The sequence below is a fragment of the Etheostoma cragini genome, chromosome 11 (assembly GCF_013103735.1).
Source record: "Etheostoma cragini isolate CJK2018 chromosome 11, CSU_Ecrag_1.0, whole genome shotgun sequence".
NCBI lineage: Eukaryota > Metazoa > Chordata > Actinopteri > Perciformes > Percidae > Etheostoma > Etheostoma cragini.
In genome coordinates, this window is record NC_048417.1 from 25,395,621 (window position 1) to 25,411,637 (window position 16,017).

Here is a 16,017-nt window from a genome sequence, read left to right on the forward strand (position 1 = left end):
GGAGCCGGCACACACTGATCATCTGAAAGATCCACAGGAAAGAGATGTGGATTTGGCACACGTTTACGATATGGAGCCAGACACCCAGGGAAAGGTTTCGTCAGAGGACACTATGTTTGAGATTCCAACAATGGAATCTGTTGAAAGAATTATTCAAAAGGAGGTGACTCAGATGATTGAACCTCTATTGGATGAAGTGCCAGACTCAAAGTATGAGCTGCTGAAACGTGAATGCTCAGAGGAGATTGAAGTTGTTGCAGCAGACATTGCTAGGACAATTGCAGAAATGGAGAGGACAGATGATGAAAGTCAAATATCCAAACAGAAGCGCAAACTATCATTGAAAGAAATAGGGAGCCGGATCAAGACCTTTTTTAACACTTGCTTGGCCAAAGCTTGGTTCCATCATATGTTGGAGAATCTGAGGATCAAATTCCACACGGCAAGCAGACACTTGATTCCAACAAAACAAGGAGTTGACTCTCTGCTTCAGGATTACATAATACCTCAGGTTAACAATATCGTTGCTGCAATTACAAAGTTCAAGGACATTTCCTCCGGTAAATACCATGAATTTGCACAACAAGCTATTGATCTCATCTTCAGGGATATCACAGATGGGCTCGAGATTATGAAAAAACTAAAGCATTCATTTTGCAGTAAAGTGACGCAGGTTTTTTTCATCCGTGGGTAAAACCATCTCCAGTATCTGCAGCTGTAGAACTAGGGTTACTTTTAAGTAAGTGAAGTGTAATATTTCTACTTTGATAGGGTTTTCTCTGGGTGCTCCAAGTGTTTCTCCCACATAACTGATTTAAAGAAAGGGAAGGGGGTTCAGTAAATAGCTCATAGACAGGACTGTCGTCACATCCAGGTTTACCATCTCTTCCACTGTTGTCTGCCCTTTATGATAGAGGGACAGAGACCAATGGGTGTGGAGGTTATCTTGGTGGGGGGGGGGCAGGACTTGAGCTCAAAAGGCCATCTCAGTGATGAACACTGACTGTTCTACTGTGGTGGTGGATACGGGTTGACTCTGGGTTGCTCCCGTTTCTTCCCACAAATAATATCTAATAATTGATTCAATGAAACAGAAAATAAATTAAAATTAAAATCTGCAAATTCCTTTTCATTTCATGTAAGATGCATTCACCTGAAATTCAGCTGATTTATTTAAATGTATGAATTATTTATCATTTGTACTCACTCCCACCGAGAGAGGAGAGGAAATCATTAAGAGAGGAACCGAGGAACTGTGTTTTAGAGGGATGAGCTGTCCTTTCTGAAGCGTTACGTGAGTACGTTGGCTGTAAGGGTGGAGTTAGCAACGCCTTTAACTGCACGGCTTCCAGGAAGACTTCTCTTGTGTGTCCTCACCCAAAAGTTCCTTGATGCTCGGTCCTCGGGGCAGAAATAGGAGCTTTGGGACGGCCTAAACACATCCGCACATGCCAGAGGAGTGTGTTTACAGTGTGTTGCACTTCTTGACATCGCAAAATTCACTTTATAGCTCATAACTCCTGAACCACAAAGGACGGAAACAAAAAAAACGACTCTTTCTGCAAACATTGTTTTACAAATTTTAAACTGCCATGAATTGTACAAATGTTGTTCATTTTGCAATCAAGTTTAGAGGACTCATGCAAATATCAAGTCCAAACATTCAGTCCAAGTTTGACTGCCTGATATGATATGGTCATAACTAAGGCTTGTACAAAGCCATCAAACTTTAAGAAAATTAAGAAAACATTGTGTTTTCTTTTAGATTGCTTTGCATAGCATATTTCCAGAATTTCTTTATTTTTATTATTTTTAATAAAAAGAAGAGAAGATATTCAGTGTTAACCACTCTGTCTTGACTGGTCCTGGACTTGGACTCGACAAAGGTTGACTTGACTTCACCGCTTTTCACCTGTCATCTCAACTACTTCATTTCTATCCTGCATACAAGTCAACGGCTCTGTCTTCTGGCAAGTCAGCAGAGAATTTCATGAATAACTGTCAGTTTACGTATGCAGATAATGTAGCACTACAATAAACAATTATTGTTGCATAGCACAGGCTTTCACATCTGCCTCATTTTGTTTGGTCTAATTGCACTAGGGTTGGTTTTCCCCCTTAGTGAGGTTTGTTTGGGTTCGTTTAAAAGCAACAATCACATTCAGATGCCCAGGACTATGCAGGCTACTAACACACCAAAACAATCAATAAATGCAACTTAGTAGCTCTGAAACACCTATCATTTAGTGAGAATTAGGGACGATTGGAGAATGAATCTGTTTCTGTCTCTTAGACTGATCAATGTCCCTGCAGGCTTGCAAACCCTGGTGACACATGTTCTAAGACACGGTAAACAAATTAGTCTCTTTCTATTTTGATGATGACTTATATATCATATCAACGTGTTTTTAATTTCTACAGGCAGATTATCATCAATTATATATATGTTGCTGCACCCACCCATTTGTTAGCTTTGACTGCCATTGAGTTTTTTTTATGGAGTTTTCACCATGTCATTATTGTCAGTTGTTGTTTGTGTTCAGTTCAAATCATATCACTTAGTGTTAGAAAAATCAATAAAAAGGCATAATGGATGTATCTAATTTATTATCATATTTCATGCTACTTTATAACAATTTGCCATGCTATGTTAAATAGAATGAATGACATCAAATGTCACTTAACTTGCAACCCCTCATATTTTTCTGGACCATGATTACAATGTACATGTTTCCCTGGACATGTAGTTGCAATTATTTTATTAACTGTAGGTAACACTGTCTTTTCAAATAATCTGTTGTTTAGTTTAAAATGTCTTGCCAAAAATACTTTATATTGCTTAAAACTTGTGTCATAGAGACAAGATATGTAATACAGTAATCAAATTTGAATGACACTAAACTGAAATGATTAACCCTTGTGTTGTTTGGGTCAAATTTGACCCGTTTTCAATGTTTCTTTATCAGCATTTGTGATCTTCCCGGGTCACACACACACATACATGCACATGCGGAGACACAAACAAACACATGCACACACAAGCTCACGTGAACACACACACACACACACACACACACACACATCCAGTGCATAGGGCAATGGATCACACTGCTGTACTGCAATATATCACATTATTATGATTTCCTGACATAAAAATGTAAACAGACGCACACATGCACACACAAACACAAACATACAGACACAACTTCAGCTTTGTAAATACCTTCAATGTGTTTTTGAAGAATTGACAATTTTCCGTAAATTAGTTTTTTCCTTGCTGTTAACTCTTCGTTGTTTGTGAGTACAATTGCATCAGTTAACTTTGACCTGGGGATGTCCTGGCTAATAATTGTCACATACCAGCTATTAATCCAAAACAAATAATGATTTTTCCTCATTTAAATCAGAAATTAGGTATAATTTCATGTAAAGGAGGTTTGTTGACCATAAATGGAAATAATAATAATAATAAAGGTCATTTATCAGGACAGCTGAAGACATGAAAGGGAAGAGAGAGTGGAATGACATGGAGCACAGGTGAGCTACCCAGTCCAAACTCTGAGAAAAAAGTCAGAATGTCAGAACTCGGAGAAAAAAGTCTGAATTCTGAGAATAAAGTAAGAACTTAAATAAATGTTTCACCAGAGACCCTAATCCTCTTCCGTAGTATTGCACATACATATTTTATTGCACATTTTATCAGTCTTGGTGTGTGTGTTTTGTCCATGTGGTCTGCTGGGATTGTGGAGTCTGATACAGTGTCCTGCATAGGGTGGGAGGAGTGGTCCAACATGGAGGATAATTAGCCTCTATCCTTCTGTCTCCCACTACCTTCACGGTGTCAAGGGGGCAACTAACAACAGAGTTGGCCTTCTTTATATGCTTGTCCAGTCATTTCCTGTCTGCGTCTGCAATGCCACTGCCCCAGCAGACCACACTATGGAGAATGGCTGATGCCACCACAGAGACAAAGAATGTGCTTAGGAGTGCCCCCTGTAACACAAAAGACCCGAGTCTCCTCAGTAGATACTTATATGATTTAACCACATCATTGTCCGTAACCAGGATGTATGCACTAGTCCAAAAAGTCTTTTAAGTTCTCTTACGTACTACTGTACCACTGCAGAGTCATCAGAGAACATTTCTAGGAGGCAGCTTCCCGAGTGATAGATGAAGTTTGCAGTGTAGAGGGGTAACAGGAACAGGGCCAGGACTGTTCCTTGTGGGGTCTCTGTGCTGCAGACAACTTTATCAAACACACAGCCCTGTTTCCTTACAAACTGAGATTGGTTGGTGAGGTAGTCCATATCCATCCAGTGGGGTGGAGGTCTACAGAGTCCGCTACAACTTTTCCCTCAGAAGCTTTGGCTGGTGCTGGAGAAATCATAGAACATGATTTTCACAGTGCTTCTAGCCTTTTCCCAGTGGAAGAGAGATTTGTGGATAAAAGATAAGAAGTAAGTAAGATAAAAGATGTCATCATCCACCCCAGTGCCAGGTTGATAGGCAAACTGAAGTAGGTCCATGGATGGGCTCACCAGTGGGTGGAGATGGACCAGGACCAGCCTTTCCAGAGTCTTCATCAGGTGGAATGTCAGTGCTATGGGCCTGTGGCTGTTGAGATCCTGGGAATACAGGGTATTTGGCACAGGCACCACACAGGAGGAGTCTTTCAGAGCTGTGGCACCCTCCATAGCTTCAGGCTCAGGTTAAACATGTGTCCCACTATCCTGCACAGGATTTGAGAAGCCTGGAGCTGAGGCCATCAGGAACTGCTGCTTTCCTCACCTTGATCATCCGTAGCTCTCTCCTCCCCTGTATTGCAAAGGACAGGTTGGGTGAGGGGCGCTGTGTGTTGGAGGAGGGAGGCTGATTGTTGGAGGTTGTGAGTGGGGAAATGATGGCGGGCGTGTGACAAACCCCAGGGGGTGCAGGTTTGTACACAGGAAGGAAAAGGTTGTGGGTGGGCTTTCCATTCCGTGATTAATGGGTTTAGGAAAAGACGAAAGGAAACATTACACGCAGGACACGGCCCCCGGTCTCCCTGGTGAAAGTCCTGTGTTTGACCTGTCCACTACCCCAACCAACGTCCTTATGCAGATTTTCGGGCTTTCATACTACTCGCTACCGTAGTCGCTCATAATGCTAAGTCATCTTCTCATTGACAATGCATTGAGAAAAAAGTCAGTATTCTGAGAAAAAAGTCAGAATTCTGAGAATAAAGTCAGAATTCTGAGAATGAAGTCAGAACTCATATAAATGTTTCACCAGTGGCCCTTTTCGGTACAATACTGTAAATACATTAACCAACTCATCCATCACACACCTTGCAATGTGGTAGCCTGGGGCTGGACTGGAGTCTAGACTTCAGACATTTTCCTATTGTCTAAGACTTGTCTTTGAATTGTTAATTGGACACAGACTTGGCCATTGGTTGCGACGAGTAATGAGTACAAGAATGGGAACATATCAGTTATTTCAGTGACACCTCTGTTGTTTGTTAATAAAGTTGATAATATGGCCTAATGTGATCCAACAGTGCTTTTTTAAAATAATAATGCAAAAGGATCCGTCTGCATTGAGGCCACGTCCACCACATCCACACTATGACATCTTTAAAAACATGCTTCATATTATCAATTCAGAAAGAAGTAAGTCTTGACAAGCCTTTAACCCAAAAATCATCAGCAGGAATATCAACAATTCTAGTGCCTTATTTACTTGAAAAGTGAACCTACATAGTAAGGGCATGGCCAGTTTATTAACTGACTCAGTTTTTGCAAAGATCTGTCAATGTCAACCACATACTCTACATACACACATAATAGGTTATCATGTTGTGAATGACAATAATTCACCCAAAATGATGGGTGAATGGTGTTTTACCTATATTGCTGGCTGGAAGGATGGGCATCATTCAGGCAAGTCATTATTGTGGGAATGCTGTGCAACAGCATTCCAACTATTGTGTTGTGGTTTGGGGTTTTTGCTTTGGATTCTTTTCCTTTTCTTTCCCCGTCTTGTTTGCATTTTTTCTCCCTGGTCTTGTGTTTTTGGTCCTATCTTGTGTCCAGAGATGGCAAAAGTACTCACTGCCCAAGTAGAAGTAAGGATTATTGTGTTAAAAAATACTCTGGTAAAAGTAGAAGTACTGATTTAACTTCTTTACTCAAGTAAAAGTAACAAAGTACTGGCTTAGAAATTTACTTAAAGTACAAAAGTAAAAGTAGCCTCATGAATGAGAATTATTTTAAACTTAGTGAGGACTAGATTAGGACTGGATTTAGAGCTGATTCTTGTTTCCAACTTGGCCCCAGGTGTGTCTGTTAATACACAGACGGAGACAACTTATCTCTGTTTATGCTTTATTACAATCAAGCAACAGTATAAACATGGGGGGGTAGCTCTGCTATGGTTGTGTGTGTGGTAATAAAAGAAATATATAACAATGTGAAGGCTACCATACACAATGAATAGGAATCATACATGCTTGTAAATGATAACAATCAACCCACTATTAATTACATTATCTTAATGAACATGGACGTTCAACAATTGCCATTATATCGAATCAACAGCCAAGTCCAACCTAGCTAACAGGTGTATCCTAGGTAACAGGGGAAAAACATAAACAAGCTAACTTTTAAATTTGCCAGAACTACAGACCAATACAACAACAGGCTTACAACATCAGTTGTATGACTTACAGTTCTCAAAGTACCGATTTTCATATTAAAATGCAAGGAGTAAAAATAAATAAAGTAAAAATATCTGAAAAATCTACTTGAGTACAGTAACGAAGTATTTGTACTTTGTTACTTCCATCTCTGCTTGTGTCCCTCTGAGTGTCTGTATGTTCTGTTTCCTGTTTTATTTTGAAGTCTGGTTTTTGTAATGTCCTGTCTTCAGTTTTACTTCCTGTGTCTGCCCGCTCTTGCGATTACCTGATGTTTTCCACCTGCTTCTTGTTACCTCATTACCTTGTGTATTTAATGTCTGTGCTTCTCTTGTAAGATTGTTTTGTCCTGTTGATGTGTTCATGTCAGCATTTCAGTCGGTGTTCCTGACCCTTCTTGTGAGTTTATCCCAGTTGCTGTATCTCCTGCATCCGGTTTTTGCTTTTCATTTTTGGACTTTGTTTCCAGTCGCTTGTTTTTGCCACCATCTCTCTGTTTTTTTGGAACTGCCTATATGTTAAAATAAATCCTTGTGTGCCTGCTCCCACCTCATCTCTGCTTGTGGGTCCTCATTCCTGCCTGAGTGTAACATATTGTTATTCTGTTCTTTCTTTATTTTTCTTATTATTCTGTATGTTTTTTGGCTCTCCCTAACTTCTGCAAATTTCCGCTATTAAAACCATTCACATTTTGTAACTCTTCAACAGATGGGACTTTTTCAGCTTTTATTTTTATACATTTTCAAATATTAAGGTTTTAAACAATTCATTTTAACATTAAAGTAAATAAGAGCAAGCTTCAAATGTTCTTCTGCTTCAAAATGTATCTCCCTTTTTTCTTTTTACCTACAGACGTGATTCTAACTTTAAACCATTCACAAAATATTCAGGTACTTGGGGTATGCTCAACATACAACAACAATTCTCACTTGCCATGGACCATTGTTACATCAAAATGTTGGTATTCTTGTCTAGTTATAGCTGCGGTTTCACACAGGTGACCGGTGCTCTGGCCGTTAACGGATTACAGATCAAAGAGATGAATTGACATGACATTTTTTAGTTTATACAGTAAATGTTTGAGTTTGTAAAGAATAATCAGCCTAATATTCCTTTTTCTTAACTGTCTGTAAAGGTATAACACAAACTTGATCAATTTTGGTCATATTTTGATTTGGAATTAAATGGGCAATGTTCCCAATGCATTGCTATTATGGAATTAAAAGCTAGTCTAATGATTTTGAGCATTATTCACTTTTTTTTAAACACATTGCTATTAATCTGAATCTTATTCTGTATTTTAGAGAATATTTAATAGGGAATGAAATTCCTCAGCAATGTTTGCCAGTTAATTATAAAGCTATTGTTTAAGGTTAAAAAGGATAATGTCCAGACTCATTTAAAAGTCTGAGCCAGTGGAAGTGTGCTGGTGTGTCCTCTGCCTGGACTCTGTCCCTCTGATGGGGTTGTGTCTGGGATGCTTCAGGGCCTTAGCCTTTGGGTGTGTAAACCCTAGGCAGGACCAACGGCCAGCTGAGGTCGGGCCTGCATTGGCTGGTTGGCAGTAGGTTGCATGGCTCTCTCCTAGAGTCTGTGAAATCATGTTTGTAAAAAGAGAGAGAAGAGGGGGGCAGACAGTGGACCCCCAGACAGACACCATTTTCCCCAAATTCAGTTTTTGTTTTCTCATACTGTAACCAGAATTGTGTTTCTCCTAGTTGTATGCCTATATTTCAGTAGCAGCAGTAACCATTAACTAACTACGTTCCTGATGCATGGGGACTGCAGCTCAGTATGGACCCGGGAGCCTGAGGGTCGTCGGTTCAAGAGTACGGAGTGTGGACTGGTAGCTGGAGAGGTGCCAGTTCACCTCCAGAGCACAGCCAAGGTGGCACCAAATGCACAACATGTTACACCACTGATGTCCCACAAGACTCAGGAGAGAGCCCATGGTTGAGAAAGTAGCAACTCCAGTGCACTGGGCAACAGAAATGCACTTTAAGCTGGTTTGCCAATAAGAAGCAAATTCATGTTCCCAGGGTTCTCTGATCCCCAGCTCAGTCTCCTCTTACTTTGACTTCTAACGGCCACAAACAGACAGACCATTGGCACGTTGCACTGCCTTGTTTGGTCAAAACGCATTGCCCCGACCAGCTACGTCTTTTTGTTATTCTTGCTAGGCAGCCATCAAATACCCAGTGCTCAGCCAACAGGTATTTTGCTGTGAAGATAAATGACATCAGGCAATTTGTCAACTCTGACTTGAAGTTTTTTTAACTCTTTGCGTTGAGAGCGCAGAGCAATGCAAAAGCAGTGGACAAAAGACTTGGCTCTCTTTGAAAACAGTTAGAGAAAGCCAGCACGGGCCGCTGAAACGCTCTCTGTCTGATCACTTGCCGCCTACAGCCAACTGATGCTAGAGTCCTGGAAACCTATGCCAACATTGTAGACACCTGTACTGAACTTTGATATCCTTCATGTTGCCAGTCATGTTCCTGGGCTCGGCCCGTCAGACACTAGTTGCTCCGTTAATCCTTTTACTGGTGAAAAAAACATGATTTTTTTTCATCGCATTGTCATTTTGCTTAATACTAATGCAATAAAAAGGTGGAATGCGTGGAGTCGCTGACGTTAACTACTTTAATTGGCCAGAACTTGATTAATGTGGATTCAGCCTGTTTGCAAAATCACAGTTAAAGCTTGTACACAACTGGAACAAGTAATCCAACTCTTACTTACAGTTAAGTCAAGAAAGACTTTAATGTGATGACAGCAGCCTTGCAGACAGTGGGATTGGAATCTATAAATATAACTCAAAATTTACTCATTTTTTCACAAATTTAGCAAAGGTAAAACCACTGATGAAAATTAGTGAGAATTAGTTACTAATGATTAAGCTGCCGTCACCAAATAGTCCATGGGTGTGTTAACAGTTTGAATGGCAGCTGGTGTTCAGCTGCCCAGCAGCATCTTCATAACAGGGCTGCTGGTTGGTGCATTGGTGAATATTGTCCCCACAAACACATGTGTCCCCCACACAGAGTGACGGATCACTCTGCAGCAGCCCAGGTCCTCGATCTGAAAGCCCAGGTGGCGGTAGCGCTCATCCGTCTCAAACAGTGTGTTGTTGGTGTACGAGCCAAAGAACTGGGGAGAGACACACACCCACTGGCCATTAGTTAGTTCATCACATCCATCTCCAGGAAACCAGATACACTAATGCATTAAAAGTAAATAAATAAACTGGCAGCAAAAGGTTAACGGCCTCACTGAGAAAAGACCTAACCTATTGTGTGAGGAAAGTATTACAGGCTACTGTAGTTGATGTTTCGGCCATTATAGTTTATCAATTGTTTTTAAGTGCAATGAACAAGGAAAATATTTGACCAGTAAAATGAAACCTTACAGGTCAAGTGACTGATGACGTGATTTCATGTGAAAAATACACTAATTGATTGAAAGATTGACTCAAAAAAAAACAACAGAACAGATTTTTTTCACAGAGATTCATTTCACCAAACAAAATACCTAAAAATTGGATGGGGATTTCAAAAGATTGGAACCAGGATTCAGATATGATAACATGCTATGGCAGCCCCTCCCTAACCCTTCCAAAACTGAGTGACAGTGGGATCTTACCGCTAGGCCAGAGGATGGCTCGATGAAGTCAGCCCAGAATCCTTCTCTCTGCAGAGCGCAGCAGATCTCCTTTGCTCCATCAACAAACTGTAAAGCAAATAAACCCTTAGTCTCACTGAGTGGCTTGAATGATTAGGGATTGTGTCATTGTGTGATTTACGGTCTTCAGCTCCCCATGTGTTACACACGTGCAAAAAAATATAAAATATTTTAAGCATCCTCTCTGCTCCGTGTGTCCTAACTAACTGTGGACAGCAACTCACCTTGTCAAGCATGTGTTCCCTCTCCTGTTCCACCTCAGCACTCCATGCTGTCATATCGTTATGGCTCTTCTGGGTCACCGTGACAATCATCATCCCAGACGACGGTGCCTCAGGAAACATGGACTGGAAATCTGCTCAGCACATTAGCAGGAACATTTGGAATACAAAGAAACAGTAGCAGCAAAGACAAACCTAGGAACTCTACGTGGCTGTTATATGACCAGTGCAGTACGGTACCTTGTTTTAGTAGTTCAGGACACAACTGAACGGCACACTCCAGACTGGAGGTATCAAAGTACTGGTCAGCTGGAATAGGAGACGAGGTTGGCTCATCTTTCTCCTGAGAGAGAGAGAGAGAGAGAGAGAGAGAGAGAGAGAGAGAGAGAGAGAGAGAGAGAGAGAGAGAGAGAGAGAGAGAGAGAGAGAGAGAGAGAGAGAGAGAGAGAGAGAGAGAGAGACGATTTGTTGAGTTGATGCAAAAGAGAATTCTCTGCAGGACTGGACAGCGGTGTATAACGGCCCATCTTTGTGACGTACTGTTGTGTTTTAAACCCCCACTGTAGCACAAGTAGACTTTATTTCACACAGTTTTTCCCGTCAGATTGTTTAGAGATCTGGACGTGTCTGAGTGCACTTGAAGGCAGCTTTATTCCCCAGAGCAAGAAAGGAGACGGAGAGACTGAGGAAACAGTGGTAATGAGTAATATAGTGTCTGAAAATAACTTTTTGACTCACCAGCCAAGAAAAATAAGAAAATCCCCCGGCCAGGCATATTTTCTACCGGACAGGATATAAATTAATAATATTTAATGAATACATTAAATTGTTTTCCTTGATAAAATTGTAAATAGGCTATGTACTCTATGGCTGTGTCTCAAATCGCGCACTTACGTTAGTGCACTTACAGAAGTACACTTCGTGCACTACGTACTGTCTTGCGTAGTGCGTAAATTTCGACAGAGGAGTGTTGTCTCAAATCGCGCACTGCCATGTGCACTTACTGGAAATGACGATCGCATTTCATCCTTCTTCTTCTGTATAATTGGGAATTTCACCAAGGGGGGGGAGAGCATTCCAGTCTGCTATTGTTTTTCGTGAAACATAAATCCTGCTTTGTTTTTGATACTTTAACAAAAATAAATGTGATTTTTATTTGCTCCGTGTCACGCCGGGATGACGACAGCGACGACCCCGTCAGGCTCCCCCCAACCATTAGCTGAAAACTGTACAAACTGTATTGTAATATTCCTTCTTGATACTGCACTCTTTTCAACTAATTAATTATACCTATTCTTTGAAGTCCACTCTTTTATGTATATGCTAATGTTTATGCTCTAAAGATAAGTAACGTTAATATTCATTCATTCATTCATAATGTTACTGTTCATTTTAATGCTCAACGGTTTCATGAGGAAATCCTTGTGTCCCATAAATAAGACTGTTGTTGTGAAGCATTAACCATACAACTTACCTAATAGACAAAACATCATTACATATTTTATATAAGTTGTATTTTTGTTCTAAATTGTCTTCATACATGACGATACAATGGTGAAAGCAGAAGGAACAGAATTGACATTTAAATAGATCCCATTCCTCTATTCGTATATGCAACATTATATGCTTGCAACAGTCATGCAACGTGTAATACAAAAGATAACAAATTTAAATACTTTTAATATAATTTTATTTAAAAAATGTGCTTGTAGTTCTGCAGGCTCCCCCCAGCCTCTGCAGGCTCCCCTTCAGACTCTCCAGGGGATCCTTCTACGGTCTGATGGCCATCGTCGCCCCTAAATGACGGACCTTTATTCCTTGTTTGTCCCTGAAGAGATGGGTTATACGGGATATTCATCAGGGGGAGGCAGTATAAACAGTATATACATCAGGTGGAGGCAAAAACAGCGGATACGTTTTAACATAACGCTACTGTTAACGTTACCGGCAGACAATCAGCTGATCGCTATTTCACTGCACATCGGAATATGTAGAACTTGTTAAGATCACACTTCTAACACTAAAATCTTCTAAAGTGGGACGATAGTTTAACACAAACAACAATATACTACAACACATGTATAGTTAGCTTAGAACTTATTTGCCAATATGGTTAAACTGCCGCTGTTAACTAGCTGAGGTTGGCTTGCTAGCACGTCTAATTACGGTACTACTAAAGGTTATAATTCGTGGTACGAAAATCAGTACCAACTGTAAAATTAACCAAATATACAAATACAGGTACATTATATGTTATACAGTATAGCAAAAAGACTCACGTTCAACTTTGTGTTGCTCCGTTGGTCTTGCTATCGCGTCTTCGGCCGCCATTATCAAAAGTTTTTCAACTCTTGTTAGCTCCGCCCCTTCCGCTACATAGCCAAGATGGCAACCGTTGAGTGTGGAAAGTGTTCATCGATCTACACTCAATTTTTTGTTAGTTTTGAGTGCACCATCCGGGTATTTAAGTATACTTAATTTAACCGCACTTCAACAATGTGAACGCACTATGTACTCAAATAGTTAGTATTTAGTACAGAAGGGCGGGATTTGAGACACAGCCTAAGTCTAAACAGCTAACTGACTTGCTAGTCCTAACTTTGAATTAGCAAATTCCGTTTTGAGCACCTCTTTTTTTCTGCTTGGGGAGAACTATGTGACACGTTGAACTATTGATGAGGACCGCAGAGTTAAGTCGCCCATCTGAGAGTATAGCAGTCAGACACGCAGCTGACAATCTGCAGGTGGAGGCGCTGGAGACAAGCTTGGACATGCACGCCGCGAGCCGCTGTGGACTTGCGTCAGTCCCACAAGCAGTTTTGAGAAATCAACATCGGTTAAGCCTATAGCTGTCCACGGAGTGAGGAAAGTGTGTCAGAACCTTCCGGACGGGTAAACTCCTGAGACTTTCTTTTGGAAGGCTGGCTGCCAAAAATCGCCACTTACTAGCTAATTAATTAGCCTGAGGTTAACGCTAGCTATCAGTAAACAGAATTGACGGGGTGGCTGGCGTCTGGTGTGTCCACCAGTGTTTGTGTGTGTGTGTGTCGGCCCGCCCCCGTGAAGCCTTGATATGCAGACTGCAGAGAAACAGAAGAAAGTAGATGCACTTTCACCAAAATGAAGAGTAAAAAAACGAACTATTTTGGTACTAACATTTACTCGCCATTTGGCGGATAGCTCTCTCAGATTTACCCGCCACATTTGGCGAGTGTTAATTTTAGACCCTGAGATAATGTGAATGTTATTTTACTTACTAGGAACTCTGGGATGGACTGGGCCAGAATGAACTCGTGTCTCTCACTGTTGGACGGGAAGGAAAGCACGTCAGGGAGCGTCTTGTGTGTCAGGCTCTTTTTCTGCTCGGCTAATCCTTTCAGGTGGCAGTCAAAACCCATGTTACCGGGCAGCTGGAAGCGCTGGTCCTGGGGTCCAAATGGCCCCATGCTGTCATCAGGCCACACTGTCTGCAGCCCTGAAGCTTGGACGGAAATCACAGGATAAAGGGTTCACACATTTACATATGTGTGAACATCTACATATGTGTGAACACAATGGTATCATGCACTCATGGTAAAGTGGTTTGTGGGTTTTTTTAAGATTAAAAAATCAAAAAGATTAAAAAAACCTGGCCAATGAAACATGATCATTATAGCGTTTCAAGCACGCTCTAAATCAAACACAACTTAGCCATACAACCAACAGACATTAGCATTAGCATTAGTCCACAAAATATTGCATACTTATTGTGACACTTTTGATAAAATATTGCGCAACGTGGTATTGTTGGTATATTGTGTGGTATATATCATGCACCCCTAATATACGCCAGAGCAGATTTTTTTGTTATTTCATTTTGCAGTTAATTCTTTTATTGCATATTCTTTGTTTGTGGACATTTCTTCTTATGCTTCTTTTAACTTCGTATGTTTAGGCTGAAAAAAAAACATTTCAAAGTTTTAGTATTTGGTGCATTTTCATTGATAATCAAGCGAGTAGACTCACTTATATAATCCCAAAATGACTTATGATCTAAAGTGTGCAGCCCTGATCTTAGACCGCACTGCTCTGTTATCATCATGTTTCCCTTAATTTCACATTTTTGTGTTGCTTTAGATCAGACCTGGGCATCTTACAGCCCGCGGGCCACATCAGGCCCTTTGTGCGTCCCTGTCCGGCCCGCGTGAGGCCAATCATAAATCACAAAATAAATTTTAAAAAAATATCTATCTCGAGTGTGCAATACAGCGGTGCTGCTTTTATTTTTGAAAAGTGTTATTTATGGGCGTATGTCCATGCGTAACCTTTGAGTGAAGTTGCTTAGCGACGCGTGATGCCCGGTTACCGCCAAGATGTCCGCTCACAGCAAAAAAAGAAAAGTTGATGACAAATGCCGTCTTTTCAACAAGACATGGAATGCAAAGCATTTCTTCACAGAAATAAAAGGTAAAGCCGTGTGCTTAATTTGTGGAACACAGGTTGCTGTGTTTAAAGAATATAATTTGAATCGCCACTACACAACAAAGCACGAAGACAAATACAGGAATCTGTCAGATGAAGAGCACGCAAGGGAGGCTGATGCGTTGATGGTAAAACTGCAAACCCAACAAGGACTTTTTACCAAACTTCACACCCCCAAAGACCGAGCTGTCAGGACAAGTTTCGTCATTTCTCACAAAATCGCCAGAAAAACTAAGGCGTTTTCTGACGGAGAGTTTATAAAGGAGTGCTTATTGGACTCTGTTGCGCTGATATGCCCGGAGAAAAAGGGCGCGTTTGAGAACGTGTCACTCTCCCGATGCACTGTGACGAGGCGGGTTGAGGCCATCGCTGGAAACTTGGAGCTTCAGCTGAAGAACAGAGCGGCCGACTTTGACTGTTTTTCTCTGGCTTTGGATGAGAGCTGCGATGTACGTGACACCGCCCAACTCCTCATCTTCTTACGTGGGATAACTGCAGACTTTCAAATCACGGAGGAGCTGGCAGCCATGCAGTCAATTAAAGGGACCACCACAGGTAATGACTTGTTCACAGAGGTGAATGCGTGTTTGGACATGTTAAGACTGAAATGGGACAAGCTGGCAGGTGTGACAACAGATGGTTGTCCAAATCTGACGGGGAAAAATGTTGGACTTTTAAAGAGGATGCAGGATAAAGTGACAAAAATTAACCCTGTGCAGAAATTGACATTTTTGCATTGTATTATACATCAGGAAGTGTTGTGTAAGACAGTGTTAAAAATGAACCATGTTGTTGATGCTGTAACTAAAACAGTTAACTTTATCAGAGCGAGAGCGTTAAATCATAGACAATTTGTTGCACTTTTGGAAGAAAATGAGAGTGAACATAGTGACATAAGCTACGACAGCAACATCAGGTGGCTCAGCCTGGGCAAAGTACTGAAAAGTTTCTGGGACCTGAGAGACCACATTCAGAATTTCT

The 16,017-nt window shown here is 41.0% G+C and overlaps 1 protein-coding gene and 1 long non-coding RNA gene across 4 annotated transcripts in view; one reads left to right on the top strand and one right to left on the bottom strand.

Annotated features, from left to right (window-relative positions):
• Window positions 1-1,125: 1,125 nt before the first annotated feature.
• Window positions 1,126-13,624, top strand: LOC117952718. The gene is made up of 3 exons (XR_004658486.1): window positions 1,126-1,138; window positions 1,461-1,463; window positions 13,481-13,624. It is a non-coding gene; the product is annotated as an uncharacterized LOC117952718 (long non-coding RNA).
• The window catches only part of mmadhcb (metabolism of cobalamin associated Db), an 18,591-nt gene continuing 11,989 nt past the window's right edge, over window positions 9,416-16,017 (bottom strand). For 2 of the 3 annotated variants that reach the window (XM_034885203.1, XM_034885202.1), the window contains 5 exons: window positions 13,833-14,056; window positions 10,816-10,918; window positions 10,579-10,709; window positions 10,316-10,402; window positions 9,416-9,823 (listed from right to left, as the gene is read on the bottom strand). In XM_034885203.1, coding sequence (XP_034741094.1) covers window positions 9,629-9,823; window positions 10,316-10,402; window positions 10,579-10,709; window positions 10,816-10,918; window positions 13,833-14,056 — 740 coding nt within the window. In that variant the 3' untranslated portion in view covers window positions 9,416-9,628. The remainder of the gene's footprint in view (window positions 9,824-10,315; window positions 10,403-10,578; window positions 10,710-10,815; window positions 10,919-13,832; window positions 14,057-16,017) is intronic. The other variant, XM_034885204.1, reaches the window with a different exon arrangement.